This window comes from Channa argus, chromosome 14, assembly GCF_033026475.1.
Source record: "Channa argus isolate prfri chromosome 14, Channa argus male v1.0, whole genome shotgun sequence".
NCBI classification, from domain to species: Eukaryota; Metazoa; Chordata; class Actinopteri; order Anabantiformes; family Channidae; genus Channa; species Channa argus.
Genome location: NC_090210.1, coordinates 23,670,338 through 23,692,698, shown reverse-complemented (window position 1 = coordinate 23,692,698; position 22,361 = coordinate 23,670,338). Strand labels below are relative to the sequence as shown.

General features: G+C 41.1%; 1 protein-coding gene across 16 annotated transcripts in view; it reads right to left on the bottom strand.

The window, feature by feature from the left end:
* Window positions 1–22,361, bottom strand: part of pard3ab (par-3 family cell polarity regulator alpha, b) — a 206,147-nt gene that overhangs the window by 117,993 nt on the left and 65,793 nt on the right. For all 16 annotated transcript variants that reach the window (XR_010916452.1, XR_010916451.1, XM_067528707.1 and 13 more), the window contains exons 3-5: window positions 14,344–14,527; window positions 10,328–10,515; window positions 10,007–10,150 (exon numbers count right to left, since the gene is read on the bottom strand). Coding sequence is in view for 14 of the 16 variants with exons in the window: in XM_067528707.1 (XP_067384808.1) it covers window positions 10,007–10,150; window positions 10,328–10,515; window positions 14,344–14,527 (516 nt within the window). In the remaining 2 variants the exon portion in view is untranslated. The remainder of the gene's footprint in view (window positions 1–10,006; window positions 10,151–10,327; window positions 10,516–14,343; window positions 14,528–22,361) is intronic.

Below are 22,361 nucleotides of genomic sequence, written 5' to 3'. Positions count from 1 at the left end.
GGTCCATGGTTGACTCAATATAGCTTTTCTTTAATGCACTGTAATGTAAAATCGCGTCTTTCTTTGGTGCTCATGTCAACGATTTCCCTTCAAGGCAGCCTGCATCGTCTGAACGTGGTTTTCAGTGCATCAGCTAAAAAGGGTGAGGGTTCAGCTGTTCTGGAAATGAAACTCGTGATCCTTCATTTAAAGGACAATCTCTGTGCCTGTCTTCAATTGGCAGGAATTCATTGTCAGAGCACACCGGGCCTCAATAATCAGCCGCATCCCTCTTGTGTCAGATCCCTCCGATTCTCCTCTGATAACAGCTGACACCTGCTGTTGTCATCCTTCTTGTCTGCCTTTGATCATGTTACAGACCTCTGATAAACTCCTCTGCAAAATACCCTCTTCTCCACTCGCCTCCTTTCATCTGCCAGTGACGCTCTCTTGTTCGTTCTCTCTGCGCTAATGATAAATCTGCACAGCACGGCGTGTTTACAGAACTCGGATTCTTATCTTTGACTTGACTCCGTTTCTTCTTCTTTTTTGTTTTTTCCTTTTACCTCAACAGGTGGATTAAGCCTGAGAAAGAGCCACCATCTGTCCAACCTGATGAGCTCTATTTTAGGTGTAATTAGATCGTAGAAACAGGTGATGAGCCTCAAATTATGTGCTTGTGTGTGCAGACTCCTGACGGCAGGTTGCACCCAGAGGTAGAGACCCTCCTTGCGGAGAGCGCAAACCCTCAGGAGGGGAAGAGCCTCCTTTCATCTTCTGTCTCTGTACTCCTGCACTCACACCCTGTCCCTCCCAGCTGGATGGGATCTGGCCTGTCACAGCTCTGTGCCATATTAAAACCCCAAAGATCAAAGGCGACGAGGAGCAGAGGAGCAAAGGAGGAAGACAAAGACAAAGAGAAATTTGATCAATGAAAAACAAAAGTGATGATGGGAGGAGGTGACATGGAAAAGCAGGGGAGGATCAATTGGAAGGAGGACGGCTCGAGACAAAATGAAGGCCAGGTTCACTGTGCACTGCTGAAGGCCTTTAGACTTGTATTGGAAGGTATCAGAAATAAAGCATGAGAAATATGACAAATTGAAAGATGGAGGCACATAAATGGGACAAAAAACTACTCAAAATTCAATCAGAATCGTTTCTGGAGTCCAACCCCATAAATTCTTGGTCCAATGTTCTGTAATCTCTCATCACTAATGTAAAAACTACTTAAGTAAAGTCAATTAGAGATTTAATTTTGAGAGGTTTCTACTTTGCTTGAGTATTTTGATTTTCTGCTACTCCTGTTTGACTTCATTGCATTTCAGATGGAAAACGTCGTACTTTGACTCCATGACACTTGTTCAGATTAATATTTTTAAAAACACAGTATCAAAGTGAGTCTTTGTTTATCTTCAAAAGCTTCCCCACAGTACCTGAAGTAATAACATTACATACATACTGTCATTAAAGTAAGGTCATTAAATAGCCTCCACTGTTACCAGCTGCAACATGAAAGTGAAAAAATAAATGTTTGGTACTTTAACTATTTTTCAGCGAATACCTCTGCACTTTAAGTTAAGTAACGTTAGCAATGCAGGACTTTTCTTTGCAACATATTGTTTCTAAACAGTGGCACTGATTTTTTTTTTCCCCACTTAAGTAAATTATGTGAGTCCTCATTACACCACTGCCACTTGGCAATATTGTGAAGAATTGCAATATATCTTTATTACATCTTCATTTATGCACAGACACACAACTTTACATCCATTTCTCTGCATGATTTTTGATCTAAATCTTAAAATGGGAAAAACAACTTCTTATAGGCTTTGCATTTATTATGTCTTGATATGCCTTTGCTTTTCAATCTCGAGACAAAATACTAAATTAAACAAAATAGAAGTCAACAATGTGTCACTCTTCTTTAGGGTGTAACATGACCACTGGTTTTGAGCTGAAATCTATCAATAAGAACTTTGTTTCTGAAGCACTGAAAGACTAAACTGCACAAATTCTCCTGCACTGCACTGATGCACACAACTATTCTTCTTATTATTCTTCTTCCATGTAGGTTAAAGAAGGCATAGGTCTACATCCTGTCCTTGTCCTTCAGCTGGTGGTGAAATAATAGGATCTAACCTTCAAAAATATCAAAATAAAGAACCCAACAGTAGGCTAGCCTGAGAGCAGACAGCATTATGTACGGCATGTATGAGCTGCGAAAAAAAAGGAATAGTGAGTAACGAAACAAGGGTCACAAAGTGAGAAGAAATAATGAGGCTCACATGCAGATGGAAAAGTGAAAGAAAAAGAAGGAGTGAGACTAAAGGCTCTTAATAGCAGGGTGACTACAGATTAACACCAAACTGTTCACACTACGCTCACATACAGTGCACCAGCAGAAGGACCCACACACACACACACACACACACCATTATTTGCATAATTGCGAAGACCCTCATTGATGTAACACATTCCCAGCCTTCTTCCTACAGTACATACTGGACCTAATTCTCACATTAACCCTGAAACCAAAGTCCTAAGCATCACACATCAAGCCTGCAGATGCTGTGAGGAATGGCCACAATGTCCTCACAATATAGGAGTGATCTCACCATCATGGCTGAAGATGTCCACACACACTCAAAACCTGTCTTCTATCTCAGCTCCACAGCAGCCCCTACTGGTCATTTGTTCAGAATCTAAAGTCATCCTGCTGCTTTGAGAGGTGGAGGCTTTACTTTCATCCTCATTACACACACACACACACACACACACACACACACACACACCTACTGAACCTTCCCAGAGAAAATGTATGCTACACACCTGGCTGTACAAAACCAATCCACACACAGACAAAGATATTGCACAAACTTGAAGGTGCAGGTTTCAGTGCACAGTTTGCGTGCACATTGGAACACACAACACACACAAACTGGGTCTGAGGTGATTTATGAGTATACGGCTCAGGTTTGCATAATTTTCCTCCCTGCTAAAGCTGCACTGTGCACCTGAGGGACTCAACTCTCCACTACACACATGGCACGAAGGTTTGTTAGTTAGGAAGCAACACAGAAAAGTGAGTGTGCTTACATGGTCATAAGATTTGTTCTGGTGCAATGTTCTTACAGTGTGTGCGGAGCTTGTTCACTTTAGTTCAGTAATGCAGTGTATTCAAAGTGTGTGTGTGTGTGAGAGAGTGTGTGTGTGCATATTAATGAAATCCTGCCTGTTCTTTTGTGGCATGAAAGTACAAGTTAGTGGCATGTGTCAGTGTGTTAAGGTGTGTGTGTGTGTGTGCACGTGTGTGTGTACTCTTGCACAGCTATGTAGGTGTGAGAGTGTGCGTGTGTGTGTTTGGACATCTGCCTTCATACATCCGTGTAACAACATCCCCGGCGAGTTGTGCGATGCCTCCATCCCACCGTGAAAGATAACTCGCTCCCCCAGCAGCGTAATGGCTGAGGACACACAGCAGCATCACAAACACACACACTTCTTACTGCACTGAACGCTACCACAGTCGCTGCAGTGAAAACATGCAGCACAGGCCGACACCATGTGGTCAGCATTAAATCGCCCTTTTAAAAAGAGGCGCAAACCTAGTTTGGTAATAGAAACTATACTTGGAAGGTAGTAAGTGAAAAAAAAAATAACTTACTGCCATTAAAGTTAGGAGTCATTTTATTGTACTGTCATATACGAGCCTAATGTGCTGCTCCATAAAAAAAAAAAAAAAAAAAAAAGAAAGAAAGAAAGAAATCAGGTTTTTGGGCAACTTGGCTAAATTCTCACGTCTTAGTTAAATCACCGTGATCGCTGCTGTACCAACTTACTTCCTTTGGATTTTTTGAGGACTACATTTCGACCTACATGCTGCAGCCCTTTATCTCCCCTAAATCGTGGCAGATCAGGCTTTTCATACCAGATATCCAGTTCTTCAGTTTTATTTCAATAAACCTCTTGTTAAAAAGTACAAATCCAAGATGCAAAGAAGTATTCACAATTTCCTGCACACTTTATCTTGATCTTAACTAGACATTACATGTGAGAAGGCAAATGTCTAAGTCGGATGAAAACCATCCTGCTGCCTCCGTAGCACAAAGTCTGACTGAACAGAACAGCTTTCCCACATCTTTCCACTCGATGAGAACACTGACCATCTCCTGTTTTTTTAATGTGTGAAAGAGCAACATCAGCCACTGTCCAGACGTCATAGGAGAGAGTGTGGCCGACTAACACTGATCAGTGTGGTAGCTTTAGCTCCAGGTATCACAAACGGAGTCCTTTGAATAAAAAAAACACCCTTCTTTAAAGCAATGTTGCTGTGTCTTTAGGGCTGAGGGTAGAAAAAACAAAAACTCCTTTATAGGAAGTCACAGCAAGCTCCACACACAAAGTGCATCAAGACACACAGAGGAGACAATAAACTGCTTCGCACACAACAAATAAGCACCAACATGGAACATCACATGCAAGTCCTCAGAGGCTCCGCTCAGAGGTGATGACAGACCCACACAGGGTACAGACTGTGTGTGTGTGTACGTGTGTTTTGTGTTTTGAGGTTCAGCTGTCCACACTCACTGCAGACAACTCTGCAAGCTTGTGGCTTTTCAACTTAATTGGCTATAGCTCTCTCTCACACAAACACATTCATAAACTCACACTCATTGGGGCACAAAGCCACTGCTGCAATAAACGGACACAAACGCACACAATCGCATGCAAAGATCCATAAAACACCCTTAAGACTCACAGACACACACACAGAGAGAGAGACCTCTGGTTTCTGCACAGCTCCAGCGACTCCAAGCAACTCTCATTAATACAAGCTTGAATGACAGCTTGCTGTTACCATGGCGACCACCTACCTGTTGCCATGGGGGGGGGGTGGGGGTGGTACTGGCAGTTGTGAGGCTTGTGAATGCAGCTCAACCCTATCACACTTCAATTTCTGCTGTGTGTCGGGGAGCCAGCGGTGCTGCTGCAGGCACGTACAATTACCCGCTTGGGGAAGGAGAATAAGTTTCATTCATTTCGATGCGATTCAATCTGGTTCCCTTCAGTGCAAAGCAATGCTCCGCTCACTACGTTTTGTTATGAGAGAAGCCCAATTCTCCACCAGTAAAATAGGCCTACTTCATTATGTGACACTCCCCCCCCCCCCCCCCTCCCCTCCTCTGTTCCATGGTATTCTAGGAAGATAAGATGAATCGAACTTGAGGAAATTGCTTTGCTCGGATCATCATTCAAAGCTCCTCTATTCTAATTAAATCGCTGCTTATTCTATTCTTGCTTTGCTATTCTTTATTCCCAAACCTTTCCATTTTATATGCCAAATAAAGGTTTAATGCACTAATTTGTGCCGTAACACAATTCATTTTTGTACTTTAATGAATTGTTGAGAGTGGAAAGTATACAAAAGCTGAAGCCCCATAAAAGATGCATGGAATGACCCAAATCAGCTCTATTGAAGGAACATCATGTAGAGCAGATCGAGATTATTATCTATCATCATCATTTTCTCCTTTTTTAGTTTATACAACTCAAAGTGCAGCCTTTGTTTCCTACAATACTTTAGCTGCTTCTGAACAACTCTACAGCGTTTAATGTCCCATAAAGATTAAGTTTCACTGGATTTTCTATTTAGAATTTAGTCTGTTTATCACTGAACTAACTCGAACGGAACGTAAATATTTCTGCCTTTCTTGCTCTTTTAGATACTACGCTAAATATATTCAGGTTCTGGAAAGTAAGTTACAAAGAAAAAGACATTTTAAGACCTCACCCACGATTAGATGGATGGATCGTGTGCATTTCCTGACATTTTACATATCGAGCAGCAAATGAGGCACTTCGATGCCTCTTAATTTCCTACATTCTACTTTACTCTGGGTCAATAGAAGCGACACCATTTGTGAACCTATTGTGTTTTACACTGTATTTTCTATTCCGTGTCATTTTTTTTAATTGTCTTGCTAAGTTGGCCTAGACTCTCTTGAAAACTCTCTTTATTACATACGGCTTGATATGAACATGTTGTGAATTGAAGCTACATTAATGAAGTTGAATTGTTGAATTTAAAACAGCACAAACAACAACAAAACGGCACAAGATGACAAAATAAATATGATACAATAAAAACAAAATACAAAAGGTCGCAACAACTAAATAATATGTTGGGCTATTTTCTGGATCACTGGTATTATAACATCCATACAAAGTCTGAAGCCAACTCGTGGTTAACGATACAAGTCAGTCTGCAGCCGCATTAGCTTGTGTTGTTTTACAGTAATGACCGAAAACACAAGTCGGACACACACTGCTCCACTGGGTTACATGTTTCTCCAATCCAAAAGTCCGGATCTCCACATTTTTGGATCATTGTTGCCCCAAATGGTGAGAATCGTTGACTTGCATACTTCAGGCTGCTGTACAAAGTGTGAGTGTGTGTTAAAAACAGCTCAATCTGCTAGTTCAGTTTCATTTTTGTTTGTGAATCACATCAAATCTCCCTCATAAAAATTGTGAATTTTGCCCACCACATGGTGCCGGTTCAGCTTGGGCTGACTCTACACACTTTGAGTACCAAGCATTTCATTCTCCACTGCAGAAACAGGAGCCCCTCAATGTAGCTGGTTGTCATAGCAACGTTGCCTGTCATACAGCTGAAGGCAACGATAGCGAAAGACGGCTTTAATAAATCTACAGAGTGTAGGAAATTCTCCAGAGTGCAGATGATGGGGTGACGATGCAGGGCGAGAGCACACGTGCAGCAAATTCTAAAAAAGTTTTTTCTTGCCTTCTACGATGCACTTTGGTAAATTTAACTAGTCACACTTTCATTTTGACAAGTTAATGTTAGTGTTAGTGTTCCTAATCCCCTACGCCCTCTTCAGGAAGTTAAGCTCCAGAATTACTGTCTCTTCATCCTTTAATGAAACACCTGGTAAATAGAGCCGATTAAATGGACCCGGGCAATATTAACTGTAAAAATCTAATTTTTTTATTCAGACACACCTGTTGGTGAGAGAGTTTGAGTAAAACAGTTCATTTAGCTGGTAGTTATGCGGATTTGATGCTACAGCAGAAAAAGTCGACATCGACAGATCATTAACAGAGCGATGCCACCTCATTGTTTTTTTTTTAAATGGTAAAACAAATTTAAGATATCAACAACTACATTTTGACTGTCCGTAATGTGAATTCTAGATATTTTTAATTACATTCTGACTAGTCAAAATTCAATTGACAGATAATCAAAATGACAGCACAGACATTACTGCGCTGTTTTAGCATATATTAGATATCTGCAATATTCTTCAGACTAGTCAAAACTGTAATTAAACATATCTGTAATTACATTTTGACTAGTCATAATTTCACTTAAAAATATCTATAATTGAATTTTGACCTGTAATATATTAAGGTTGAGACATCCAAAAGGATAAGACATCTTTTAATTTTAAATGTGCCTTTTAAATTAAAGGTATCTTTCAAGTGAACATATATATATATATATATATATATATATATATATATATATATATATATATATATATATATATATATATATATATATATATATATATATATATATATATATATATATATATATATATATATATATATATATATATATATATATAGAGAGAGAGAGAGAGAGAGAGAGAGAGAGAGAGAGAGAAATGTACCTGTAGATATGTTCATGTTTATTCTTACTAGTCAGAATGCAGTTATAGATATCTTGTATTATAAATTTGACTAGTCACACTTTCATTTTGACAAGTTAAAATGATATCTGAAATGTAATAGTGGTCATACACGACAGGACTCGAGCATGAATCACGCAGCAATTTTAGGCTGCTCCATGCGTCACCTGGACATTTGGCAGATTTGAAAACCGTCCACAACTTTTGCCCAATGGGCAACAAAAACGGGAAAAGTTGAGCTGTTAGTTCCGTGCTGTCGTCTTGCTGTTGCACAATTTGAGTCCCTGAATTTCTTAAAGGGTTTTCTTTGGCTTCTTCCGTATTCAAATTCAATTAAAGGAAAACAGTGATGAGTAGGTTTAGCTGTCCATCACAACATAATAAAATACAGGAGAGTCCTCAAATGCATTGGACTCCCATAAAGTAAACTGACAGTAAATGTTTTTTATTTGATTATCCAGTCTGGAACCAAACCAGGCTTGTCTCATCATGCAGCAGAGTTGCAACATGCTTCCTTCGAAACAAGCTACGTGGAGCTCAAATCGATGAGACATAAAACAGTTACAGCAAGCAGAAAAATACTAAACACATGATTCCTCAAATTGGACTGTGTTCGTGTCAGTGCCAAGAAGAAATCGGACTTTTAACTGGGAGTCGTACTATTTGAGTCGTTTTCAGTGTGAACACACACCGGCTGTACACCGTTCGAGCAAGAATACGCAGCACATCACCTAGTCAACGAGCAGTCTCACACTGACGAGCAGAGAGAAGCAGCATTAAACAAGACACACACACACAGGACAAGGCCACGCAGACTAATGTGGCTGTCAGAGTCACCGTGAGGTGTGTCAGCATAAGGAGAGGACGGTGTGGGATGTGTGTGTGAGTCGTGTGTGAGAGCTGAAGAGGGCAGATGGCCTTCAGCAGGTCATTAATACTGACTACACCGTCCTGCAGTGACCTCTAATACTCAACTCCATTCATACAAAGGCCTGGCTGAAACTAGTGCAGCTCTGCATTCTGATGGTGGGAACGTCCTGCGTGTGTGTGTGTGTGCGCGCATGTTAAATGTTTTTCTTCTTCACTTTGCTGATTCTGTTTTTTTTTTTTTTATCCTAACATTAGAAAAGTTAAAGCACTTTGTATAAAACATCTCATACAAAAACCAGACGGACTCCTGTTAACATATTTTATGATTATATTCTCACAGAACCCTGTGGGAAAACAGTCCCTGACATTTAACATCCATTTAAACGAGACCATATGTACTGTACATGGCTCGTGTTATTTACTGAGTCAACATTACACTATCTGTCCTTCCATGATACGTGTGTCATTGTGGATTTATGGTGGAATTTCTTCACTTTTTAATCTCTTTGCAAAAGGCCAGGGGAGGCGTGGAAGTGGGTCAGTTTCTGGAGTGGAACTAGGCCACTCAGACAGGCTTTCTCAGAGCGTGGGGCTGATGGGTCGTCTGGGGGTGAGGGCGGCTGTAAATCTCTGAGCTCTGGGTAGATGAAGGTATCAAGTGTTCACTTCATGTTGGAACAAAAAGCATCAAACATTTAGGTAATGTTGGCACTTTTTTGGGCAATATTCTTGATGCACTTTAGTTCACTCAACAATCCTCCTACTTCTAACAATCTGTTACATTTGACCCTGAGCTGGACTTTGAGAAATTTACCATTAAATAAAAGAAATATTACCATTAGTTCAGTCTTAAAATTGTTCAATTATAAGCTTTAACGACACTCAAGCCATTTTACGTGCTTTAATACCTCAAGTACTAAAAGGAATAAAAAATGAATAAACTACAAATGGCAGATATTTAACTTGCATTAGAAAAGGAGTTCATGACTCCCACCCCCAAATCAACCTTTACATAATCTGAGGCCCTCAAGTATGAAGCTACTGTCTGCTCCTAAAACTATCCAACAGACGTTATTAGACATTAATATTAAGGAATAAACTGCCAAACAGCATTAAACCTTCTACTGTTTATCTGAATCAAAGGTTGGCATTTCATTAACAAACGGGTTCACCAGCAGATACGTACACAAACACCACCAATCGACAATACATAACCCAAATGAAAGACATACTCAGGTTCACTGTGTATATTTTCACATCATTTGATAAATACTAGTAGTATTACTAGAGTTTCTCGTGGTAAGAAGTTACATCTGGGCTGTTATGGTCATATAGTCTTGCATCATGTAGGACACTCGACATGAAAGCAACCAAATTATTTCATGTTTCAAATGTATGTGCCAGTTGTGGGCACGTGCAGTAGAAGTCGGGGGTCTTACCTGCTCCTGTCTCCCCAGCCAGCGGTCCACCATGGGGTGATTGGCGCTGAGTGACGACCGGGCTGTTTCTCTCTGAAACTCCCTCTGATTGGACCAGGTCCCTGCATCCCGTGGCAGACTGCGGTACGTGTCCTTGCCTTTACCCTGTACGAAAGCAGGCCAAGTGAGAACACATTCGGGGGTCTTTTAGCAGCAGGGATGATTTGCAAGCTCATCAGGACATGATTTTCCACCATAATGATTATATATACACAAGCTTTTAGCATATTGACGGTATACAAGAATGACACTGTTGTACCACACGCAGCAGTTGTTTCCCACCTTCCTCTCCAGGCTGTTGGTGCCGGAGGAGTGCCGAGCTTTCAGGAAGCCCGCCGTGGTGGACCAGCGGGTGGGGTTCTTCCTCGACGGCGGCTCTTCTGTTTGGGCCCGCGCATCAACTCCGACGAATGGCCCATCGATAGTCAGCAGGGCGGGGTCGCTGCTACGCCGGACGTGCAAGGGCATATCTGAGAGAAAGCAGGTGCAGAGACAGAAAGTTGCAGGAATAAAATGAGGACGATCTGCTTTCCCTGATTCTCTGGTAGGAAATTTTGTTCAACTCGTTTCTATAAAAGTGCCAAATTGGTGATAAATGTATTAAAAAAATAAAATCACACCCTTGCTGTAGCTGATAAGACAAGGATTTAATATTAAGTTAAGTATGACTGATGTGAATATGCTGGAACGACTCTTTTCTTCCTTAAACAGTGTGGGCAAATAAAGGCAATTCATCACTGAGATTCTATTTCCACCCCATTGTGAATTAATCAGACTTAATCACAGAGTCTCATCAAGCAGCTCTAACTTCTACTTTTACCATCAGTGTGTCCCCCCCCCCCATAGCAGGCAGCAGCACACCGTGTGGGAACGACAACACGAGGACGAGCCTATGGAGAGACTCCAGCACCAGTGGAAGCCTTCCATTAAAACGCTCACCTCTGTCTAAACGTCGCAGTGGGAAGTGACCCAAGGTCCAAACAACAACTCCAACAAGCCTGCACTTGTGCACAAGACACAGCGTTACGACATTTCAAAAGGTCCCACTTCCAAAGATTCTGACTGGGTGAAAAGGCGCCCAGCGGACACACAAGAGAGATTATGTACAAACGAGAAGGATCCGATTTTGTGTGTATTGTAAAAACATGAACCGTGTTCATCTGTGTTTTCCTGTTTATGTGTCTGTACTCTCCAACCAACAACCAAGAGCTTGTTTGTCTCTGTACAGTCAATGTTTAGGGGTTGAAATATGTACCAAACCACAGTGGCTGTGTGTGTGTGTGTGTGTGTGTGTGTGTGTGTGTGTGTGTGTGTGTGTGTGTGTGTGTGTGTGTGTGTTGATTTGCAGTGCCCTTTGTGTACAAAGGATGTGTGATTATATTCACACACACACAAACTTATACACATGTGTTAGGACATATCAGAGCCAAGAGCTACAATGATGTTTAAGAACCTATAAATGTGTTATTGTGTGTGTCGCCGGGTCAGCCGGAGTGTGGGAACTAAATAACTCCAAGCTGTGGGGGACAGAGAACAAGGTCTCGGGGCTGCTCTCAGGACCACCTACACAGCTCCGGCTCCCAGGGAGAACTGGGGCACAAAAGCACAGTACTGTGAGCTAATCTAACACCCTACCTGGTGATGGCAGATCAAATTGTGTTACAGGGAGCATTGAATATGGCTCAGTAAAGGTCAGGCGTTTGAAATCAGTCCACGCTGTGCGTTAAATCCGAGGAAGATATAGCAGGACTCCTTCATTAGCTGATAGCAGATCATCACTTCCCAATTAAACTCAATGGTTGTAGTGAGACCCAGGGAAGGAAAAGTCACCAAAGAGGATTATTTATTTATTATTTTATGATTCCACTGCTGATACTAATATTCAGAGCTGACAATACACTGATCAATAAATGACCCCACTCCAGGCTTCTATCCATTTCTGAATCAGGACATGGCAACAATTAAAGCTGATTCTTGTAAATAACGTGACCTTTATTAAAGGTAAAAACCTGTATTAACTTTGCCTTATGATAAACATTTGTAAAGCACAATATAATGGTTTTTGCTACTTTTCTGTCTCTAATGAAGATTTAGTGAATAAGCTGATAACTTCCTTCTGAATAAAATCATGCAGAGATAACAAAAATCATTATGACTGTATTCACTACATCCAAAAAGAAAAAAATACCAAATTAAATGGACTTTTCTCCCATAATTATTAGGCATTTCTTTTTTCAATTTGGCATTTCCGAATCTTACAAGTGCACAACACTGTCCTTTAATCAACATTTTCCCATCAAGGTTTTAGGCTGAACAAAGCCAAGACGCCAACATCAATCCGTTTGTGAATTTCAATGGAACATTCCGTCTAATAAGCTTCATCGTTTTTCTTTTGAGATCGTGGGACGAACAAGAAATACCCACAGTCCAAAGCCTCTCCTCTCATCCACCATAAATCAGTGATTGAAACCACTCTTATTAAGCAGTCATGAAAAAAAATTTAATCAAATCCCTTTTCTTCCATGGCAGACATTTCTCTCAAATCCCATTAAAATTCACTTGATGAGATTCCGTGATGTCAATTAAGCAGGGTTAGAATTTATTACAGAGATGGTTAAATTGGACCTAACTGGCAGGTGTGATTATGCGCGAGATTTCCATTTCTTACTGCAGATTTATATTCTGCATTGCAACCAGAAATCCAATTAGGACGAGCACGACCTCTTGTGCACTGTGTTTGTGTGTGTTGGAGACAGAGGAGTCAAATGTAGTGGTAGCTATGTCAATGAATGTCAGTTCACTAGTCATTAGTGGCTACTGCAACCCCTGGCGTGATGAAATGCTAATTAAAAATACTCTGTTTGGAACTTGTATTTGCTTATTGGAGTGTGGGCTTCTTAATGTGTGTGAAGAATGGAAACAAAAAGGTCAGAGTCTATATTTATCAAAGTGGATGCTCTAAAATGCACTCTAAAAGATGCACTCTAAAAAGTGAAGAATAACCAATTTATCTAGCAGCTCTCTCCTATTCACAGAAATAGTGAACAGTAGGAATGACCTTTGGCAAAATGTTGAAAAACCGAGGCAGCACGTGTGGCGGTGATGTAGTGGAGATAATATATTCTTTTTGCCGTGTTTAGGTGCTGGCAGGGACAGTAAGATTATTTTATTTTCCTCTTCGGACGACGTGTCACGTTAAATATATGCACAGCAATTTGCAGTGTGTGCATGAGCTTTTACTGAACTGCCTTTGGAAGTAAGTTGTGCTTTCAGATCAGGAGACTTATAATCTGCATGCTTAGAGAGAAACTGGTAATCACATGCACAAACCTTTAATATTTCTAAAATGTCAGCTATACAAACACGATGTTAGTGCCTGCGCTGAACTAAAGAAGTGGTGAAATTCTGCTGCAGTTAAAGCAGATGCATCAGGAAAAACAAGTATAAAAAGAGACTTTAGTGCCTGTTAAGACCAACGCCAGCTATTAATGTTAATGGAAGCGTTCTAATTATGAATAAGACATATTGTTTTACATAACATTTGTCATTACAACCAAATCTAAGTGACATCTAAAAGTGGCACTTCATTTCACCCAAATCTGTCTCTGAACACACCTACATGCAGTAGACTTAAGGGAAATTGAATCATTTTTCTTCTTTAGGCTGCTGGTTAGAATTAAAGCGTTTAATGCGAGTCAACACCCCCCACTTTGAGCCCACTCAGATCCAGAGAAAAACACAGAATCTGAGAAGATAACCATCACTGCGAGACAGTGACTGTGCGTTTGTCTCTACAGCGTTCATGGGGTGGGCATGCGTTTTTTGCCTGTGTGCGTAAGATTTTGCTTGATCCAAATTGAGAAATCACCTACACGAGTCCCATCCAAACTCTCAGTAATTACAGTAGAAGAGGACACTTGGCTGGCGAAACTGCAGAGGTGGACGAGCGCGGCGTCACATTTGATTTAGGAGGAAGCGAACAGAACCAATTAGCCACTTTGGCCGGGGATCAAATGGCTATCGTGTCTGAAAAAAAAAAGGGTCTCCTGTCCAATTAACAGAATTTATGGACAGGGCTAAGGCACCGCCAGGCCGTGATAAGGTAATTTGTTGGGTTTGCTGTATGCAGCTGCAAGTTGCTGACATTTGACGCAAATAAAGACAACGGGGGTCGTAATTTAAGAGGAATATAAGAGGAAGAGAATGAATTATTAATCATATGCCATCTCTTTCCAAGCAACGCATTAATCCACAATTCATCTGATGGTCTTCGATCGCCCTGCAGTGTCAGGACTTACTGGTGCGCAGGGCGGAGGGTGTGACCTCAATCTCGCTGGCAGCCTGGAAGGGCTGGAAGGCAGAGGATCCGCTGCCAGCACTGAGGTCTGCAGCAAACAGGTCGGGGCTTTGGGTGCCCGTGGAGCTGGCGCTGGTACCGTCGCCCCCATGATGTGGCTCCTGTTCTTCGTACACGGCTATCAGCTGCAGGAGAGAGAAAGCGCAACAGGCCGGATGTTAAGAAGTGCTTTCATTTGTCTTAGGCAAAATGCATGACAAATACATTCATTAGAAGGCTCATCAAACACTAACAGCTGATGCTAAAAGGAATGGAACTGGTCCAACTGGTTTCAATCAGCTGTGAAGCCATAACTTTAAAGTGCAATCATTTGAAGCACAATAAATTAGGAGAAAGTTCTTTTGTATTTGGTCCACTACAGACTCAGGAGGCAAATCCCACTCATTAAAAACAAAATCTACTTCAACTCAAGTCCACCTTAAGTCTGCTTGCAGCTGAAGTCTGTGATGGCAAGATGAGTGAAAGGTCATCGAAAAGAAATTGGTTCCCATTAATCTTTAGACAGGGTAACAGAGTGTTTGTGTTTGCTTTTGACGTAGAATTGTCTGAAGTAGGTGACTTTCTAAAAGAATGCAATGCTGGTTTCTTGGAGCCCAATGAATGTGTCAAAGGTCACCATTTCATTTTATGGCCAGACTGACCCAGATTGCAATGGAACATGTCAAACTAGGTGCAATTAGTTGTGAAGCTGCATCCACAACTGCAATCAGAGCTAAACTTCTTGAACCTGGTTGACAGTAAAAAGACACATGTTGGTCTTTTGTTTAAATGCACGGGGATCACACAAAGTCCAAAAGAATGTGGACAGGATTTAGAATTTCTATTTTACATCACAACCCCGGGGGCTCGTTACATCCAATCATTTTCTCTCTTTACTCAAACTCCCTTCTTGGTTTCCCTCCACATCTTCACGTTCAAAGCTCTTCTCTCCTCATAGATCTGATTAACTCCAGTCCTGTTATTAGATTAAAGATGAGACTTATGTGGTCTCTCTCTGCGACTCCCAGCAGGCCACACCTGTGTGTTCAGCTGGCCTCAGTTAACAGAGGAGAGAATGAAAAATCCATCCAGTGTTTCCCCCTGTTCAGAGGATGTGGTCTAACTGTCTCTCGTGGTGAGATGTGATGTATAGGCACGACCGTGATGACTGTCTACTTTAAAGTCCATAACATTTCACCCACATTAAAAACTCGCAGCTCGAATATCTTCAGGATACCACAGGAGCACATCTGGGCTTATGTACACGATCTTCAGCAAAAAGAAAGAAACTGAACATTAAAAGAATTTTAGACCAAATGGCCCTGAGGCAGGAAGCAGCTGATGAAGAGCAGCCTTAGACACTTTGGCAAAGAATTTAAAAAGATGTATGATGACGGTTCTCTGGTCTAGAACTGGTCTTACATTTACAAGAGTAAGGGATCATAGAAACAAAAGTCAGAACAGATTTGTTTAATTTGTGTTTCCTCTAATAACAGCGATACCACGCCAAGTCACTGGAATGCTCTGTGGGTAATGCTTGGGTCATGGTGCACCTCAACAAGTGGGCCACACCAGTCCATTAAGTGCAAACATTAGGCCATTCGCAAGACTTTTCCCCTTCTATTCTACCCTTTAAACCAAACAATATGTTTCAGGCTCCAACCAAAACTTACAATAAAATGAGCATCGTGATGCTATTATGATCAGGAAGCCGCAATTGGAAACACATGTTCACTCACAAATTTGAAAGTAAAGTACCACTGCACGAATAAATGAAATCCACCAGAGTGGTGCAGCTCTCGCGTCTATTACTGCAATCACCCTACTCCATGAATGTAAAATGGATGTGGACTAATACTTATCGCAGGGCCGCAGCGCCGTCTACTAAGAACCCATTTGTAGAATCCGTGCGGTGTGTGATACCTAATCCAGCTATGAAAGACTTTCCCCCCCACAAACAACTGGAAATCTACTTACATGTAAAATAGAGGAAACCACTGCATATGAGGCATCCACACTATGTGGTGTTCTGACCTCTGGCCTTTATGGCTTTTAGAATCCAGGTACTAGTAAAGAGTAGGTTGGGGCTGTCCACTTGGAGACATGTGCTCCCAGTCAGCACGTGTCTCCACCACTAAAAGGGTTGGGCATTGGGCCTATTCCTCCCCTGGTGTACCTGTGGTATCAAGTGCAGTATCTGAGAATTTTTACGTTAGCTCTGCAGGGAGGCGGAGGTGGAAAAGTGTGTGTGGTCTAGAGCCGTTTTAAAGATAATTGATGAAGACAAAAGGGAAGCTGATTTCAAACTCTGCTGTGATAAAGTCTTAATATCTTATTATTAACACTCCATTTAATAAGGATAAAAGAAAAACGTTTGATAATTGCAACTGACATTGGCAACAATGAGGGTTATATTTAGTAACCAAAGTTATTTTAACTTCATATTCCTGTGGAGACACTACAGTCCATGTTGTCCATGCTTCTACGTCCAGGATCTCACCATAAATCTGACCTCTGGTCATCTTTTCTTTTTATTCTTTTCAACAGAAGTTGCTCCGTTTGTTAAACACCGGTCGCCCTCTACTTGTTTTGGAAGAACAACGTGTAAGAAAAACCATTCTAGCGATATTTGCTTAAGTGCAAAGGAGTTTACTGTTCAGCAACTCTTATTAGAAGCAAAACCATGTTTTTGTCAGTACTTGGTATCAGCAAGTACTCGAATGTAACTACTTGTATTCAGTAAAGGTGGTCTTGGGACATCCCTAGGCGATAACAGTACATGGCCATGGCCCCTCGCCAAGTGTAGGTCCAGCATCCACCCTCTTGCACAACTGAATTTAAAGACTTACACACCATCTCCTCTGCTACTGAATTTGTAGAAATGTGTTAGAAAGTTTATTTGTGCTTCCCATGGTCATTCAAGCTTGCTGTGACAGAACAAACCAATACACTTGTTAGTGTGCATCTTGATGAGAATGAAGATAAAAAGAACTGAATGCAAACAGAAAAGATTTATTCTTGAGACCATTCACTTTTAATGAATAAAGCCCATATACACGCTTTATAAACATACACACCCCTCCACACACAAATGTGGCCAAAGGGCAAGAGATACATTTACATACACACAATTACAGCGACACCCACGCAATCCATTAACATTCACACACACACACACCATTCAAATCCAAGTACCAGTTTTCCAGCACATTAAACCCTCATTTCAACCGCACTTAGTCTGAGAGCTATGGAGTTTTATAGTAAGCTGGACAAGCTCCCTGGTGAAAGGAACAGGCTCTTGAGGGCATGCACACACACACACACACACACACACCTCCTTTTTCCACCCATTTGCTTCTTTACATAAATGTGCACACATTTACTTTAAATTAAACCTTGCTGCAGCTTGGGGCTAATGTGTAATGTGGGTAATAAAGGTCAAAGTGCGGGAGGGGAGTTGTGGAGGGATCGTGGAGGTGAGAGTGTGAGCATGAGAGAGAGAGAGAGTGTTTAGGTGACATACATGGGAGAAGGCAGTTGTGTCCATGTGATTGTGTGTGCGTCTGTCAGAGTCCTCCACTCCTCCCTCATTAAAGCGCACATCAGCCAGAACAGCTTAGTCAGCAACGCCCCGGTTCACTCCCTCAGGACAGCACAGAAGAAATACCCCCGCCTCTTCCACAACCACATGCACTTTCATAGCACATGTGGTTGTTATTACACAGTAATCAGTTCAGCTGCAGCTCATTATGCTCAGGCATCCAAACATTGAGCTGATCCGATATAATTAAAAAGTAGAAATAATCAGCACAGTACATGCAGTGTGGTGTAACTGTAGTGCAACTGTATTACAGTGATATCGCAGTTTATTATTCTCCTAACTACAATGTTCCACTGTGGAGGTCTAAATGAGAACACAGGAAAAAACAGAAGAAATTAATAATAAATTAGGTGATTTCAGTCATTATGATGCATTAATACATTTGTTTAGTTCCAAATATATTAATTCCCCACGTTTATACAAACAGAAGCCCAGGCCTTTCAAAGGAAAAGGAAATAAACATGGAAATGGCTATTTCCCATTTGACAGCTTTTACATGTATTTATTTGTTTTATTAATTCACTAATATTTACAGTATTGTGTTGTAGATTGACTGATCCACTGATTGGGCCTCAAAATTCCACAAACCTTTAAATATATCACCAATAACTGGGACTAATGCCATTTTGTGCACCTCCATAATAACCTTTTCTTATTTCCATATTAAGTCCATCCATGTAAATGTAGGAAAGTTGCAGCTGTCAGAAGATTATGTTTCTGTAACACTCTGGAAAATTGGAAAAGCCGTGTTTGCCCACAGGGATCTGAAGCTTCATATCATCCAATTATTACCAACCAGAAACAGTTGCTAAAAACATTTGCATTACATTTTTTTTTCTACGTGGTATAAAAATTGTTTGCATATGAGCTTTATCTATATGGAGATGAGCGCCTGGCAATAACAAATTTATAATAAATAAAAAAAGCTGGCCAGGAGGAAGTTGATAAGAGCCAAACGGTCCAAGCTCCACGGCCGTAAGTTTGATGTGGTGAACAGTAAGCAAAGCTGTTTTAGAGCTTTCAGGAACAAATACTGATAACATGTTTCTATTAAACAGTTCGATACAATTTATAGTTTTCCCTTAGTAAAATGTGAGAGAAACCTTTTGAGCAGTTTCTGGACAATTCAATACTCAATAAATGAACTGGAGGAAATGGGAATCGAACTATTGACCCTTTGGTCATGGTAATGTGTCTACCTCTGATAAAATTAGTTTTACACTGGAAAAAGTTTTTTTTTTTGCTTTTATTTCAGCTTTGTTTCTTCATTAACCTAAGGAAAAATAATTGACATGTCAACAAACCATCAGTCAAATTGTAGAAGTGATGATTTAATAACGGTTCCCTTTTTCTAATCAATGTCTGTGAACGTGTCGGAGCGTAAACAGCGCGGCTCTGATTGACAGCTGCCCCCTCTGGACTGGTGCCGCTTCTGTTCAGAGTTACAGCATGTTGAGGGAATTGTCTTTCTGTGAGCTATGAAAAAAAACTCAAGCCTCAAAGCTAATTGCTGAGGTTTGTTGACAAGCCCTGACCCTGCTACAGGAGAACTGCTGCCACCCATCAACACACACACACACACACTCACACACACACACAAAAAGGTGACAACCAATCAGCGGGTTTGGCCTTCCCTCAGGAAAACACAGGATGTGAAGAAAGAGAAATGTGTTGATTGGTCTGTGAAACAGTGTCAATAACAATCAGAAGGTAGAATCCTGTAGGGTCAAGACCTTACAGAGTTCTGGAGAAAACCCAACAAATCCCCTTGAGCAAGCACAAGGTGAGAAAAAAGCTCCTTCAATGTTAAATACACCTCCAGCAGGACCAGGTGCAGGGTGGACAAACAAGAAAAGAGCAACAAGAAAGACAACAGCTCTTCTCTCATGCTAAGAAAGGTTTTCAAAATCATTTCATATCCACCTTAAAAATTATAACAATAAGCTGTTATTCGAGATTGATAAGCCGTAATTTTTTTATACGTCGCCTGAATGAATTTCTTTTCTAATGTACAGCAGTTGTGGGAACTTTTGACCAAAGCCCGTTACAGTTTACTAAACAGCAGCGGTCATGAGTGGTCTGGGCTCAGACTCTACCCTGTCTGGACCCAAAGCCAGAACCAACATATGGAGCTTTTAAAGCTATTTTGGCAGTGATTCCATGTGGACCAGCGACTCTTGTTTCTACGCCGCTATGCAGCAACGGGGACTGACATTGGTGGAGTGAGTGGTGTCAGCCAATCACAGAGTAGGGTGGGCCTTCGCTGAATAGAGGGGCGGAAAACCCTCATTCCAAGTGAAAACAGCCGCAGTGACAGCGACAGGGAGAGAAAAATATGTGGGGGAAAAAGCCGCAAAATTGTAAATCAGTGTGTCGTATGACTTGTACTAAACGGCGGAAGGTTGACACAGAAAACCGGACTTTAATCCAGAATGTTCATCCTTCCTGTGGGAAGCTCGCTGTGTGTCGTCCGCTGCTTAAATCATAAACGCCCACCGCTGTTACAGAGTATAGCAGTTTGCATGCATGTGTAAATGTAGAAAACTCTTGGTTTTATTATATCACCTTTATTCCTCTGGGGCAAACACATCCCCTTAAAGTCAAATTGAAAAAAAAAAATGTAACAGTAATTTAAAAGTAAATTACAAGGAAAGTGTGAGTCAGTCCACTTTTCAGCCGTCACTTACAGCTCGTAAATCACCATTGTAACTCCAAGCAGAACAACACACTGGCAGCCAGGCCAGCGAGAGAGCGAGAACCGGGGGTCTCTCAGAGGGGAATTAATCTTTACAGGGTGTGGATTGAATTTGGAGACACAGGGACAAACATGCAGTTTCTGCTTGCACCACACCAGCAATCTCCCAGTATTATTTCATAAGAAATCCCAGAGCTTATTCGTCCAAAAATGACACTTCGTTAAGATCCATCTACCAACTCCTAAAACATTAATCTGCTAAAGCTGCTACTTTTGTCCATCAACCCCCCCCCCAACAATACGTCAAGTCATTACACTTTCACACATTTTTCTTCATGTCCAGCTCCACGTAGTGTAAAATTTGTTCTGAATCATTTAATCTAAAACATATATATCAATAAAAGTGGATACATAAAAATAAAAGAGCAGGATGGGTTATTTCACCAGATGTGGAAATCTACTCATCAGTCATGGTGGAACCGTCCGAGGGGGCGAGGACTTGCCTCACACCAGTAACGTTTGCTTTATTTGAATTACAAATCAACACTGAGATTTAATGCAACGTGACTAATTAAGGGTAAAGTTGTTTAAAGAATTGGCACAAAACATTTTCTTAAATCTAATTTTCTCATTTTGTAACCTGCTCATTTTCCTTGACAATGCCAAACCTAAAAATATCCTGTTTACAACATGATGGAGCCAACTTCTTAGACCTGTGGTAATGATTATGCATAATTTCAGATTGATATGTTTCTTTTGTGGCTCTAGTGACCCATTTTGGGTCGGCTTATTTTGGGTTGATGCAGTACTCGATTCAGGGCCACGACACAGCAAAGCCTGTTTGATATACGAACTCCAAAAAACATCAGGAGAAACCAACCCCGATCCTTGTCCACACGTGTAGTACACAGCGGGCGATCGTCCGAGTGGGAGGAGTCACTGGACTGAGAAAACGCCAGTGTCAACAATGGAAAAACTGATTTTGAAATGCGTTGGCCGTCATCCGTAAACCAAAACAAATATAAAATGATTGCTGCTATTTGGAAGTAGATGGAGAATGAAGACAGTCTAAAAAGGTCCAGTATCAACATTTTTTTCCACTTGCTCACATCAAATCTAGTAAACTAATCATTATTGTTGGCAGATAAATCAACTCCATTACATTTTTATACAGTTCTAAATTCAGCCTGAAGCTTCTTATAAAGAAGAGAAACATCAGCTCAGGCCTTAATAGGATTAGTAGATGTGAAAAGGCAATTACAAAAGATTTATAGTTCCATCTATGAAGTGAAATAGTAATTCAGCTCTGGCTTTTAATACGTTTACAATCATTCATGGGTTTCTCCAAATGCATTATTATTAAAATTCAGATCCCTTTTTTTCCCTACCAGAAGCTTTTTTGACTTGTTGATTCAGTCTCAGCTCCGATTGGCTGTTGGGCTCATGAGAAGATCCTATGGTATTATCAATGCCAGTGCAACTTCTTATCAGACGTATACACGGCTGGGGATGGGAATGGGCTGTCGGGGGTTCAGTGTCTTGCCCGGGGACACTATGACATGTGGTTGGGAAGAGCGGGTCGCGAACCTCCGACCCTACAGTCGGTAGGGTCTCTACCACCCCTAGTTGATTTATCTGCCAACAATATTTATTAATTTACTGGACTCGATGTGTGCAGGTGGAA